The 15,669-nt window shown below is 38.3% G+C and overlaps 1 protein-coding gene and 1 long non-coding RNA gene across 5 annotated transcripts in view; one reads left to right on the top strand and one right to left on the bottom strand.

The window, feature by feature from the left end:
• The window catches only part of HAPLN1 (hyaluronan and proteoglycan link protein 1), an 80,164-nt gene extending 74,129 nt beyond the window's left edge, over window positions 1-6,035 (top strand). For all 4 annotated transcript variants that reach the window (XM_055563454.1, XM_055563445.1, XM_055563465.1 and 1 more), the window contains 2 exons: window positions 1,179-1,481; window positions 4,233-6,035. In XM_055563454.1, coding sequence (XP_055419429.1) covers window positions 1,179-1,481; window positions 4,233-4,522 — 593 coding nt within the window. In that variant the 3' untranslated portion in view covers window positions 4,523-6,035. The remainder of the gene's footprint in view (window positions 1-1,178; window positions 1,482-4,232) is intronic.
• The window catches only part of LOC129638832 (uncharacterized), a 106,250-nt gene that overhangs the window by 56,916 nt on the left and 33,665 nt on the right, over window positions 1-15,669 (bottom strand). The gene's annotated exons all lie outside the window — the stretch shown is intronic.

The raw sequence follows: 15,669 nt of genomic DNA, 5'->3' as shown, positions 1-15,669 counted from the left end.
GGCTCTTGAAATTTCTTCCTGTAGAATATTCCAGGACAACTGATAAAAGAAAACATTTCCTGTGCAACTGGTTACACTATTAGTAGATTGTGCACCCATCTTGCACAGGGTCTACAGTCTCGTAAAAGAGCACATTTGGTATAATCCACCAAATTACTGTGTGAGTCAGACAGTTTTTTACATTCCACATGCTAAAATATGAATTATTACTCATTATAATAAAAAATTCAAGGCAAAATTAATTTTCTTTTAGCAACCATGGAGGAGACATTTTGACTCAGTGGTCCTTCATAAAGTCCAACAAATGATACAACTTTGTTTTTTTATGATGCAACGCTTATTCTTTAAAGAAACTGTGCAGAAAGTGTGAGACAGCTCAGTCACCTCCCATAATAATCTGATTTGAACCAACCTAAAGAAATGCTTTGGAAAACTGTTGCATATTCCCAGGCAAAGTCAAGCGCCAAATCTTCACCAAGTGCTACATTTACTAAGGGTTTTTGTCCTCTAAAATATTTCTTTGGCAGATGTCTATTTTGTACCTACCTTGTATAGGACAAGCTTCTAAAGGCTTTTGTTTTCTATTTGCAATATCAATGTTTAGAAAAGCTTAGTTTCAGTTTGCAATGCATGAATACGGAAGCTGAAAAATAGTAATAGAAATATTTAAAAATGAAAGCTCTTATTTTAGTCCTATTGTTTAAGGAGAGAAAAAAAAATGAAATTAAGTTAAGCTACAGTAAAAGCAGAGACAAATGAATAAGAGAGCCAGAATGCTTTTTATGGAAGTGCCTCACTGTAAAAAATTACCCTATTAATATGAAATAAGACTTCTTAATTAGGTTTTTGTTAGATATGCAAAAGGTAAGTTCACCGGGAGGGCAACTTGAAAACTATAATTTGCAGATGAATCATTTCAGAAAGGAGAATTATGAGGCTTGAGTTGAATGCTTAGCAAAACAGGTAAATCACTGAAGTTACCAGACCAAATAGCTCATTGTGAAACGCTCAGAGCTGAGAGGCTTGAAGGGAAATGGGACCATTAGAAAACACTGCAACTTGAACAAAAAGCTGCTACTTCATCTGATGGTGATTCTGTTTTCCCCACTCAAGTGGGATTTGCTTATAGTTCTTACTATTTGTGCCACTAATGAGTCCTTGCTTTCTCCTTTGGACAGGTGTAGTATTCCCTTATTTTCCACGATTGGGGCGCTACAATCTCAATTTTCATGAGGCACAGCAGGCTTGTCTGGACCAGGATGCTGTGATTGCCTCCTTTGATCAGCTGTATGATGCCTGGCGGAGTGGGCTGGACTGGTGCAACGCTGGCTGGCTTAGTGATGGGTCTGTGCAATATCCCATCACAAAACCCAGAGAACCCTGTGGAGGCCAGAACACAGTCCCTGGTGTCAGGAACTACGGGTTTTGGGACAAAGATAAAAGCAGATATGATGTCTTCTGTTTTACATCCAATTTCAATGGTAAGATATTAACCATACTACCTTGTTTGCTATCCCAGAGACCAATACATACTATGATATGACATTAAAATTTTAATCTTATCTACTTAAAAAAAGAAAAATCTTTGAAGTATTATAAGAAGCTCTGTAATATCATAATGTTTAAAAATCCACACAGATACCAAGCAAAAGTACACATTTCCATGATTCTTTGGGTTTATTGCATCCAACTGTTGCTGTGAAATAGTTTGTCATGTTTTATGGAGTCTTTTTCTTACTGCCAAAGATGCTGCTGCCACTGTGTGCCCTCCATAGGATACAGATCTTTCCACTGAAGTAAGGATGGCGTCAGTGTCATGCTTTTCTTTAAATTACAATGTCAATTTATTCATAGATCATCAGCAAAGCTTAGGACAGAGAGCTTGGATAAAGAGAGAGCTCTGATTAAGAGAACTTTGCAAGAAAATTAAGTAGAAATAACATTGGAGGCAAAAGCAGAAGTGAGAGATCCAGGTTGCATCAGTACTGATGACTGATTAGTTGAATCCAGCACAACTCCCAACCCTATCTTGCTTCTTCCAGAACCAGTGATGTGACAGTGGGGCCTAGTGCAAAATGAAAATGTGGGCTCCTTGTTAAAAAAAAATTATTAAGAATTTTAAGATGACACAGTAAAACATTAAATCAAGCATGAGGTCCAGTGTAACTGTGCAGGTTGCAAACCCATGAAGCTGGCCCAGGTCCCATTATTTTACATTTTAGGTGCCTGTTGATATGCTATGGGGAAAACAGAAAGGGATCAAGGATCAACAAAAGGTCAGACAGTAAATATGTTTGGCTTTGTGGGCCATATGCTCTCTGTTGCAACTACTTCATGTAGCTTTGTATCAGTTCAGTTCAGTTCAGTCCAGTCGCTCAGTCGTGTCCAACTCTTTGCGATCCCATGAATCGCAGCACACCAGGCCTCCCTGTCCATCACCAACTCCCAGAGTTCACTCAGACTCACGTCCAACGAGTCAGTGATGCCATCCAGCCATCTCATCCTCTGTCGTCCCCTTCTCCTCCTGCCCCCAATCCCTCCCAGCATCAGAGTCTTTTCCAATGAGTCAACTCTTTGCATGAGGTGGCCAAAGTACTGGAGTTTCAGCTTTAGCATCATTCCTTCCAAAGAAATCCCAGGGCTGATCTCCTTCAAAATGGACTGGTTGGATCTCCTTGCAGTCCAAGGGACTCTCAAGAGTCTTCTCCAACACCACAGTTCAAAAGCATCAATTCTTCGGCGCTCAGCCTTCTTCACAGTCCAACTCTCACATCCATACATGACCACTGGAAAAACCATACTACAACACAAAAGCCACCATGAACAATCTTAAACAAATGGGTGTGGCTGTGTTCTAATAAAACCTCATTGAACTCACATGCTATAGTTTGCCAGCCTCAGGTACAGGTGATAGAAATAACCTTCTATTAATGCTCTCATGACCACTACCTGTTCTCCAAATTATACCCTTTTAGTCTAGAAAGAACTGACAAGCACTAATTTAGACTTCAATAATCTATATTTGAAGGGAGGCAGGAGGGTATCAGGGCTTCTTTGATAGCTCAGTTGGTAAAGAATCCACCTGCAATGCAGAAGACCCTGGTTCAATTCCTGGGTCGGGAAGATCCCCTGGAGAAGGGATAGGCTACCCACTCCAGTATTCTTGGGCTTCCCTTGTGGTTCAGCTGGTAAAGAATCCGGCTGCAATGTGAGAGACCTGGGTTTGATCCCTGGGTTGGGAATGATCCCCTGGAGAAGGGAAAGGCTACCCACTCCAGTATTTTATATGGGCTCCCAAAGAGTTGGACACGACTGAGCGACTTTCACTTTTCAGGAGGGTATCACATGACAATGTGTAACCTGATAAGAGTCTGATCCTATTCTACCTGAAACTAAAAGTCTGAGAAAATCTTGCACTGGTAGGTGCCTATGACTTTAGTTAGTTGGTGTCATATTTTATACTTTTTATGCATATTTAGTACAAATTGAAGGAATCTCGGTAATGAACACTACTGAGGTAAGTGGTTGAGGCTAACTTGCTCTTTTTTGTGAAATCAAGAAATGGTTAGGTTTCCGAGCTCCTACAGAGGGCAGTTGGAAAAAACAACTAACTCCTTTCCTCTCTGCTAGTGAGTGAACAGACTGGGTTCACATTCTAAGTCCATACTATTTATGGCAAGTGACTTCCTGTATGTTTTGCATTTTCATACTGTAGTCTTTGAATAAGAATAATGCCTTATTGATACCTGTAATGAAAAGGACTTGAGGGCTTTTGATTTTTTTTTAAATGGACTTTTCTGTCAGGAATGTTTTTTGATCCTTTCACATTCAAATTTTGCCTCTCCAGAAACTTGTGCTGGGCTTCAGTCTTGCTACAGCTAGAATTTAAATAGCTCTTGCTTTTAACATGGAATTCTGTCTTCTCTAACGCCACAGAAGGGCCCTTTTAGCCACTAATTGGCTAACAGAGACTGCATCTGTCATTTCCCCTTTCTTTTTCACCGCTCTAAAAGGGCATGTCTGAACACACACTAAGGGGCAAGGAAAAAACTAATTTAATGGAGAGAGATCTAGGGTTACTGCCTTTAACTGACTAGCCTATGTTTCAGAACCTCTGCAGACACTGCTCTATATCCCCCTGCATTGAGAAACACTTCCATTTGGGGCTCTTTCCATCTCTCTTGGGCTGAGCTCCAGACAGGCCCACTGACCCTCTTTCCTTCTCTCTGCAGGCCGATTTTACTACTTGATCCACCCCACCAAGCTGACCTACGACGAAGCGGTGCAGGCTTGTCTCAATGATGGTGCTCAAATTGCTAAAGTGGGCCAGATATTCGCTGCCTGGAAACTTCTGGGATATGACCGTTGCGATGCAGGCTGGTTGGCAGACGGCAGTGTCCGCTACCCCATCTCTAGGCCAAGAAGGCGCTGCAGTCCTAGCGAGGCTGCAGTGCGCTTCGTGGGTTTCCCAGACAAAAAGCATAAGCTGTATGGTGTCTACTGCTTCAGAGCATACAACTGAGCGTGCCCCTAAAGCACGTCAGTTTGAAAGTCATTAAGAACATGTGAAGTGAAAGGTTTTTTGTTTTTTTTTTCCAATATGAACTCATGCAAGTTACCAAAACTGTGATAACCCTTTTTTACTTACTTACTGTAAAGAGTCATTTTCATAAAGACCAATTCATTAATTTGTTTTTGTAAAGCTATTATCATTCAATATATATTATAAATTAATATAATTTTAAGGGAAGCACTACATACGGAGGTTTTAGAGCCAAACTGTTTAGGCTACATCATCCCAATGAAGTATCCTTTCATGATCGGGGCATGCAATAGCTTGAGGATTGCTAGGATTAAACTAAGGAAAGTAAAGCTACTCGGAGCAGCAGCTGCCACAAGCACAAATTTTACACGTTTGTACAATTTTGAAATGCACTACAATAAACAGATTAGAGCAACAGATTTGAAATATAGGCTTCTTTACATAAACTGAGGCTCTGAGAGGCTGCACAACACTTAGTTTTGCAAGGAAACAATCTACTCTTTTCTAAAATATTTCAAAGCTCCAATAGTCAGAATATTTTACTCTTGAAAATCCTGCCTTTTTGACCAAAAAAAAAAAAAAAAAAAATCAGATGGACTCCAATGTATAACAAGCACAGTCAAAACCCCTTAAGACCCCCATTTATATGAAGTATGAAACTAAAATCAGCAGATCATATTTAACCAATGAGAGATTCCTACCTTCTTCTAATTAAAATTATACATGCCTGAGAAGAACTGTTTTCTTTTGAGTAGCTTTACTGAATTATATTTAAATTCTAAGGGCCGTTTGCTAAGCAGCATTTAGCATCTACTCAGGGCAGTTATATAGATAAACTGCTGGACAGAAAAATTGTAAAATTTAGCAGCTTGATTTTATGTTAGCCTATGAAGTGTTATTGTCCTATAAAATTAACTTTAAAATATTTAATATTTCCTTATTTACATGACATGACAAAAATTCAAATCATTGAAGGAATAAATAACTATACTTGCCTAACCAAGAAATAAGAACCCAACTTTCAGAATTCTTATTATTCCTATTTGTATATAGACTAGGAAGTCCAACTGGTGCCTGTGTTTGGGTAAAAAAGTCAACAAAGTAGTTTTAACCTTTCTCCATATAAGAAAATGTGAACAGTGATGGATGTCACTTTCTTGCTGATCATCATCAGGCTTAAATGAAATGCTGAAGCTGTCAAAGAGTTTACACTAAAATCTTCAGGGCTTTATATGAAAGGGTAAGACCAGCTTCAAAAAAACAACTTTCCCCATTAGCAGCTCCAATCTTAAATAAAGCTCGGTTTTCCTATATTTTTATGAGTGTTGAAACCCCACAGGGACCAATATTTGTATTCAAATTACATTTCATGGTTTCCCATTGTTTGACAATGAGTTCTAATAAATGGGATTTAGGATAATAATCCAAGTATGACATAGCTGATATGCTTTCATGAATGTTTTTATGTAGATTTTCCTCCCATGAACATGAGTAAATAAATCTGTTTCCTGAATTGATCGTGGTTGCCTTCAAAGCTCTGTAATAATTCTAATAAATTTACTCTATAAATGTAGAGTTATGTGTATGGAAGGTATAGGACAATCAGAAGTCCATGAAACCATATCTATACTCATATATTATCTAGGCAGAATATTGTAAATAAAAGTAGATCATTTCATCTGTCAAAAGCATATCTGGAAATTTTCAGATGCTTTGCTATTAAAAGATGAGAATGTATGCATGCACATTTTTACAGTAGGTTGGATATGCAAATTGTACAAAAATATAAATCCAAAGAGATTGTGTAATTTAACTCAAACACTGCTGATACAAATAGAATTCAAACTTCTAAATTAAAAATACCTGAATGGTCTAAGATAATATGAATATATTATTTAAAGAGGGACTATCTCCAAAACAGTGACTCTAGTACCTCAAAAGTGAGGTCAGCTCACTGGAGGAAATCCATACTTGAATGATTATTACTCACATTACAAGAATCTTATTGAAAGTACAAGTGGAAAGAAATTTCTATTGAAGCAGATATACAAATTTCAGTTATTGCTGCAAAACTCTACCTTTATAATATTAAGTATAGTAACATTTCTTAACTTTTGAATACTTACTAGTATAGGAATTGGTGCTGATAAAAATCTTTGGAGTGACTGTTAGCTGACTAAAGTCTATACTGACTGCACACCATTTTTCCATGCTTGGAAAAAAAAAAAATCTTAACAGAATGAATACTGCTGGGCAGAATTTTTATCTTCTGACTTCTCCCAAAGGATCAGAATTCCCATACCCTTTTGGACTCCTCCTTGAATAAGAGTTTCTTTTTAATATTCTTATTTTGCCATTTTCACCAAATATCTATTTTCCTATTTCATTCCTCAAGATATTTCACTGAGAGTGTCTGGAGAAAAAAAGGTTATACTAACACAATTCCTAACAGAAAGTTGGTACAACACTGGCTAACACTGGCTAATTCAACAATTGCTTCTCAGACTTGGGTACTAAGAACAACAGAGGGATGAGATGGGAGTCTGGTTAGGAAATCTTGCTTTGATCATTTCGTTCATAATTAACACTTGGCCCATTTAAGGAACAAAGTATATCTGCATATTTCACTGACAAGCCTACATTTGAAAAAATAGACAAAAGAAATGATACCTATAAAAGGCAGTATAAGAATGAAAACAAGTTAGTTACATTAACACTGGAAGCCATCTTTTACCAACTGCTGCCATGTTTTATCACAGTAATTTCTAGTCAAATATGGTATTTGTAAATTTAAACTTTCTTTCATAGAAAGGGGGCCGGTACCTGTTAAAGTTTTATTTTATGCAATAATATAGTTGCTTATTATTTTGGCAATTAGAAGTAGTCTCAAAGGAGATTCCAATTTGGTTGCTGGCAGCCATACTGGGTTTCTTGATTTCAGTGCTCCAAAGAACATGGTGGTCTCAAGGAGTAGTTGACCACTAAGGAGGGAAGGATGAAAAGGGAATCACTTATTCATTCTCAGCATAGAATACATAAAGAATGATCAGTGGATAACCGACATAGTTGTGTTGAGAAGTTCACTGTACCGTAGCTCACTACTGCCAGCGCAGCAATGATGTACAATGAAAGAAATGAAAAATACAAGTCATTAAGCCACCTGATTAAAAGGAAGTCAGTATTTAAAGGCATTTAATACCTACTGAGTACAAATCTGAGAAGAACCATATCTGTATTACAAAAAAAAAAAAATGTTTTCATTTTCTGTAAGATACAATGAACTGGTAAACAAACATTAAAAGTCAATTTTGTGTTACTGCAGTATCTCTTGATTCTTCTGAGTTGTAGAATCTTAGCTATTTTTCTTTGTGTCAAACCCCATAAATGCATTATCTCAAGAAAAGACATTTAACTCATCTTTGCTCTGATACAGTTGACTTCAGATTGTAAACACCTACCAATTCCTATTTCCTATATTTTGCAAAGTTATCAACAACAGCAACAAAAGGAGTATATCTGTAGTGTAACTAAATCAGCAATAGTATTATCCCCAAATCTACTATGATTCAAAGTATAATTTATTTGGTTCATCTGGTTAGCAGTGCCAGGAGTCTGTAGTATCCTTGAATAGATTTATATATTTAAACTACATACACAGCTACATTTAAAAAAGGTTTTTAATTTTCTTGCTGAAGTCCTTCTCATGCACTTTATAGTCCAATAAAAAGGAACATATTTGTTAATATTTCCATCCCTTCTGAATTTTCAATGTGGAAGACAGTTTCTGGATATTTCGGTATTTAAAAATGGATTCTTGAGTGCAAGAGTCTATTACTGGTGCAATGACTTGAATGCAAGAACATCTAAAACAATTTGGGTTACTGACATTCAAACAGAAAAGTTTACTTTAAATTTTTTCCCATACTTACTTGGAATACATTAAACAACCTTGGAGAAAAAAGTCTAAGGGTAACATGAAATTAAATCACGTTTCTTTAATGTTTAAGTTTTCACACAGATGAAAGGTATCATCTTAACTTTTCCAGCAAACCTCTTGTATTATTATAGCCAAATCCCACATAAACCTGCTTGGTACTAATACTGAAAGGTCCTATGGGTTTCCATCAGTTCAGTTCAGTCTCTCAGTCGTGTCCAACTCTTTGTGACCCCGTGAATTGCAGCACGCCAGGCCTCCCTGTCCATCACCAACTCCCGTAGTTTACCCAAACTCATGTCCATCGAGTCGGTGATGCCATCCAGCCATCTCATCCTCTGTCGTCCCCTTCTCCTCCTGCCCCCAGTCCCTCCCAGCATCAGAGTCTTTTCCAATGAGTCAACTCTTCACATGAGGTGGCCAAAGTACTGGAGTTTCAGCTTTAGCATCATTCCTTCCAAAGAACACCCAGGACTGATCTCCTTTAGAATACTGCTTAAATAAAATTAAGTTCACTGTTCAGATGTGGTCCCCTTAATTCCCTATCAAATGACAAGACTTAATACTAAGACTGTTCTTGAGCAGAAGGGACCTTGTCCAGGATGATCAGATATGCAAGAATTGTTGATCAGTTATTCAGTTGTGTCCGACTCTTTGCAACCTCATGAACTGTAGCCCTTCAGGCTCCTCTGTCCATCTTATTTTCCAGGTAAGAATACTGGAGTGGGTTGCCATTTCCTTCTCCAGCGAATCTTTCTGACCCAGGGATCAAACATGCATCTCTTGCATTGGCAGATGGATTCTTTACTGCTGAGCCACCAAAAAGTAAAGCATTACATTAAAGCATTACTGGGTAGTATGATTTCTTCAGCCCTTCATTTAGCATTATTTACTGGGCACAGCTTAAGATGACTCTGGAGTCCTTATCTCTCTGTAGGTGATGTATTTAGGATACTGACAGCAGGCTACTTGCTCCAATCTTTAGGAGGAAATTCACTGCACACACATTTTTTTTTTTCCACTAAGAACAAGTGAAGCTTATTTTCTCTATATTTGTTTCAGACCAATAAAGCTTTGTCATCTCTATAGCCACTCATCATCTGAGACAACCTGGGTCAGCCCAGAGAGTAGCTCCATGTCTTCTCTGAAATTAAACAATGTTCCTTCTCAGCTTATCCCTGTCCACTGAAGTTGTCCAGTTCCACATGCCTCCATTATTAAAAGATGCCTCTTTCTTTCAGTTGGTGTCTGACTGCAGCGTGAGCTGTGTTTTTTCAAGGGATTATTCTCAAGGTGGAGAGAAAGCTCAGATTCTTCATTTTCTAGTGATGAACCTATTGGTTTGATCAACAAATATGAGATTCTCAGATGGTGGTAAATTCTAAGAATACCACATTCCCATATTTTTCTTTCTACGTAAGGGGCTCAATTGGCAGCTCTTCATTCTGCTTGAAATATCTGGGATTTTTGTTGTTTTTTAATTTTTTTTCCACTATTTCTCCCTTTGATTTTAGTCAATGAAAATTTTCCCTGCCAAAACTCATACATATGAGTAGAAAACAAAAAGCAGGAAATTTTGGAGTTTTAAGTCTTTGAAAGGCCCTTCTTTGAAAATGCTGAGAATCTTACATGTGAATCTGGAACAAAACTGCAGAACCATTCATTTATTATTCTGATAAATAAACATATTCACGTGTAATGATTGCTGTGAGCCCAGGGAAAAGATAAATAAAGTACTTTGTGGCTCTGCTTGTACTCGAGGTCAGCCAAACTGAACATCCTCGCTCCATGGGAAAGCACTTAATTCCTCTGCTGAGAGCCTAACTTCAAGTGGCTGAGAAGCAAAGTCTACTGTTCTAATAGAAAAAAAAAATGTTTTTTAAAGGCCAACCTTTCAGTTCAATATACATGAAAATGTAGTAATATATTAAAGCAGTTGGCAGCATATTAGAATCACCTAGGGAGCTTTAGAAAAACTTTGAGGCCTGGGTCTCTTTGCCACAGATCATGGTCAAAGGTGCAACCTGGACATCAGGATTGTTCGCATCTTCCGTCACAGACCTCTGGTAAATTTTAATATGTAGTCAGGATTGAGAAACACTGGTCTTAACAGACTTAGCAGGAAAAAAATCAAAACCATTCCACTGATATATGGTTGGACTGATATTTATAGTTCGCAATTTAAAATAATTTTTAAAATAGTATAATCGGTTTGAATTTGATCAAACTCAGAAATTCTTCAAATGTGAACATTGGATTCATTTGATTTGCTCTTTTTCTCCAAGTAATAGTTTCCATTATATTAGCAGCTGTGTTCTAATAAGCTATTTGCCTGCCTGCCTGCCCTATCACTGTCACTTCTGTAAAAACTACTATAAACCACATATATCCTAACATCAAATTCTTTCCCATCTAAACTACCAAAATCCCAGGGCTATAACAATAATTGTGTAAAACGTTTTGGGGACAAGAATTCAAACTCCACTTGAAGCCAATTGCTTTTGAGATTTAGTTATATTTCAGGAAGAAGAACCTCTTCTCACAGTGAGCTTTATATTACAACATGGACCCTTAGACCAAAAATATAAATAAACAAAAAGCCAACATACAATAGGAAAGAAAGAAAATGAAAATTACTCATAATCTAAGTATTTGGAGAAAAGGAAGAAAAGTACTCTTAAATTTTATAGTATCTTATTTTCCATTATGTCTGTAAATAAACACTTGCTAAATTGAGTCATCAATTCTAGAAAATATACGATGTATAAACTATGTCAGTAAAGCTATAAGTCATTTCCTAACTGGCCTGTGAATCTGATAGAGTTAGTTGAGTCAGTTGCAACTCATGCTGAGGAACGTGGAAGACATGAACAACACAATTAATTAGTTTGAAATATCCTCCAGCCATTCTTCAGCTTCCTTAGTCCTCTGGCCCCTCCAGAGAGCACAGAGGGCAATGGTTCTACTGACAGAGAAAGTGGGACCTGACCTTTCCGTCCCTGGGACTAGTACCAGTGGCTCAAGGCATGAGGCTTCCTACCAGAATATCGCCTGTGCAAAAAGAGAGCACAAAGTTCTATTTTTATCCTCCCCACCAAGAAGAATTCTAAACTCTAAAGAAAAATATACCGTATTGAGTGGATTAAAAAGAATAAATATTAATCAGAAAAGTGCACTAAAAATATAACAATTTGCCACTACCAAACAGATAAAGCAAATTGTTGAAGCATGACAATTCCCTTGAGAACTGGCTCCCTATTAAATGATCATTGGAGGAAAGTTCAGGCATCAGGATTTGGAGGGAGAGCACTGCTCAGGATGAACTGTGAAAACTTAGAAACTCTCAAATCAATAGACAGCATTAAAAGTATCTAGAGACTGCTGCCTAATGCCTTAGAGAGTCAGTGGAGGAAAGCTATTGCGATGATAGTAGTCTGCAGAAATGCCCTTATCTTACTGACCAAAGCACTACTTCAAAAGTCAGTTTTGACATGTGATATAAATAAATCACTTCCAATCTTGTTTGGAATAATGCAAACATAAATAAAACACTGAAAAAAATATCCGTAACACTTACTGCTATTTGAAATATAAGTATTTGATGTCTTTTCACATATAAAATCCTTTTAAAAACTTCAAAAATTTACAAGTAGAGTACTGATCCGAGGCTACAAAACTTCCTTCCTTCCACGTAAATACTAAAAAAAGGCAATTAAAAAATTGTGTGATGTCTTTGTGATGTCATCATTGTGCAATTAATTAATATGCATAGTAAAGTCTAGAAGGATATACACTAACATACTCATGAGGGTTATCCTTTCTCCTTCTACTTCTGAAATCTCCACAGCAAAGATGCATTACACAAAAATTATTTAACAAATTATTGTGCTATAATATTAGTTCATTCTTACTGCTGCTGCTACTGCTAAGTCGCTCCAGTCGTGTCTGACTCTGCGCGACCCTATAGATGGCAGCCCACCAGGCTCCCCCATCCCCGGGATTCTCTAGGCAAGAACACTGGAGTGGGTTGCCATTTCCTTCTCCAATGTATGAAAGTGAAAAGTGAAAGTGAAATCGCTCAGTCGTGTCCGACTCTTAGCGACCCCACGGACTGCAGCCTACCAGGCTCCTCTGTCCATGGGATTTTCCAGGCAAGAGTACTGGAGTGCGTTGCCATTGCCTTCTCACTGGAGTCTAACAATTTCTTAAAAAAAAAAAAAAAAAAAAACACTTGGAAAAAATATTCCAGACTTGATTTTATGAATTGCTCTCCACTGTATCTTCTATTACAGGTTTGCCAATATAAAGTCTCCCTGTATATCTCTTGGTGAGGATCTGAATCACCTGCAGTGTTTCTCAGAAATGCCACACACATTTTGGATAAAATGGTTCTTTACTGTGTGGGATTATCTCACCTATTAGGGCACTTAACATCCCTCACTCTTCCAGTCACTACTAATGAATACTCCCTTCCAATCAATCTAACAGCTCAAAACATACCCCCAAGTTTCCCTACACCCCCAAGACAGGTAATAGTGCCTTTTGGGGAAACAGCTTGGGTTTTCTATTACGAGGTGGATGATTAGCATAAAAAGAGAACAAAGAAACCAGTGGAACTAAAGCCTCAGTGAAGCTTTGTTAAATCGGCTGTAAGGAAAACACAACCAAGCTCTTGTCTTAATGTCCATCTGAACCAGCTAGGTGTGCTCTTCCTGAAACCAGCCACCTCCAGGGATTCAATCAAAGTTGACCTTCTCCAAAAAGTCCTAGGATATCTTATCCATCTCTAGTATCTTATCAGCAGTGGTCCAATAGAAGTGCCCAAGATCAGGAAATCCATCTCAGCATTTATCCACTGGTTAAGTTTATTTGTTGATTAAATGAGTTAAATGCTTTTAAGAGTGTCTGGCACTAGTAAGTGTTCAATAAATGCTATATTTATCTTTAATCATCATAATCATTTGTGATTTCATTTTCAAGCACAGTATACCAAATAGCAATTCTGTACAAAAGTCCAAGACTTTAAACTTACAAAGATTACCCTTTGGTCAACTATATACTGTGCTCTGTACAAAGCAAGTTATTCCTTCTTTAATCTGGTAATGATCAATTTAAGACCTCAACAGTTCTTGCCCCACAGTCAAAATCTGGACCACACAAGTTGTACCCATATTTCTAGGATGAAAATGATTCTGTCCTTGTCAATGTAGTTTTCAAATGAATCATCAAAATTCTCCACAAATGTAGGTTTTTACAAACATTTATTGAATTGTGAAATCAAATACAATGTAAAATTTATGTTGTATATGTTCCTTTGGAAGTTTTCTGCATGGGCGGAACTAGTTGGATTTTCTCAACATATAATTCTATGAACATTTGAACCAAAAATATTTTTTCCTGGCTTAACATATCTTCCTGTTGTAAGTGAAGCTGTTTTTCATTGATAAAAGATCATCCCTCTAGGATTCAAAATTAGAATTTACTGTCTTGAAACCACTGTTGAGTACATGCATGAAAGGTTTGAGACATCTGTAAATGATAATCCTGGAACATCTGTTGTCTGGGTGTGTGTTGGTACTACTCCCTTGTGCTAAGTGCTAAGTCACTTTCAGTCATGCCCAACTCTTTGAGACCCCATAGACTGTAGCCCATCAGGCTCCTCTGTCCATGGGATTCTCCAGGCAAGAATACTGGAGCAGGTTGCCGTTTCCTTCTCCAGGGGATCTTCCTGACCCAGGGTCTGAACCTGTGTCTCTTATGTCTCCTGCATTGGCAGGCAGGTTCCGTACTGCTAGTGCCATCTAGGAAGCCCCTTAGTGGAGATAAATGCAATTTTGGTTGTTAATGGGGGATTGTGGTAGGCAGGGGGTGTGAGGTTCTTACTAATGATTCTTAAGGGATCTAAAATTGGCGTATGCCAGATTGCCATAAACTGAAAGTTATATTCTGACACACCACTTGGTCACCTGTGTTCTGATATGTGACACTCCTGATAAAGAAACACTGCAAGTTTGTTGACAGCAAACCCCCTACATACTTCTCCACTTCCTACATGGTTCCAGAAGCCCAGGCTCTCACATACTGCTCACTGCAAATCTCAAAACAGGTGCAGCTTAATTGAGGGAGAAAGTGCTGAAGAGATGTCTGATCTGAAAATGAAATAATCCCTTCCTAGATCTTATTCTCATCACACACAAAAAAGAAATGAATATTATGTAATGTGATAGTGGTATTAGTACTACATGATAATCAGATTACAGTATATAAATGTGTCTAATCAACATGTTGTATTGTTGGGGCCAGTGTGAAGAAAGCAGGAGAGACTCCATCTTGAAGCCTGTCATCCGTCTTACAGACAGGATGTGAACTGGGCCTGAACCCTGCCCAAGAGTGAAGAAACCATTGCTAGCGTAAACCAGGTCTCCTAGTGACTTCTTCCCTCCCTACAGATGACAAACGGAGATTGTAGTTGAGGTCAGGCAGCCCCTGTTAGGTTAACCATGGAGACACCCCCCTTGATGTATAATCACTGTTCCCCCCCAAGCTTTAACCTTGTTTGTTCTCCTAGCACCTACTTGTTGTAAAACTCAATCATATACAACAAAGAGGTTGCTAACATGTGACCAGTCACTTAGTGGGGGGTATAAAACTGGGCCTCTCAGAAACATCAGGGTCCTTGTTGTGAACTGATTCCCCTTGGACCCGCTGGCATAATAAACTGTACTCCACTGTCTTGAGGGGCCTCCCTCGTAGCTCAGCTGGTAAAGTATCCACCTGCAATGCAGGAGACCTGGGTTTGATTCCTGGGTTGGGAAGATCCCCTGGAGAAGGGAAAGGCTACCCACTCCAGTATTTCGGCCAGGGGAATTCTGTGGACTGCAGAGTCCACGGGGTCACAAAGAATCAGACACGACTGAGGGACTCGCTTTCACTTTCCACTGTCTTGAGTGTCCTCCGAGGTGTGTTTTGTGACTCTGGATTATACAACATTTCACCTTAAATTTATACAATGTTATGTGTCAAATTTACTTCAATTAAAAAAAAATAAGAAAATTTCCAAAATGAAAATAAGATATGTTACTTTATAGTCTCTGCTGCTGCTGCTACTAAGTCACTTCAGTCGTGTCCGACTCTGTGCGACCCCACAGACGGCAGCCCACCAGGCTCCCCTGTCCCTGGGATTCTCCAGGCA

This window comes from Bubalus kerabau, chromosome 1 (assembly GCF_029407905.1).
Source record: "Bubalus kerabau isolate K-KA32 ecotype Philippines breed swamp buffalo chromosome 1, PCC_UOA_SB_1v2, whole genome shotgun sequence".
NCBI lineage: Eukaryota > Metazoa > Chordata > Mammalia > Artiodactyla > Bovidae > Bubalus > Bubalus kerabau.
This window is presented reverse-complemented; position numbering and strand designations above follow the sequence as displayed.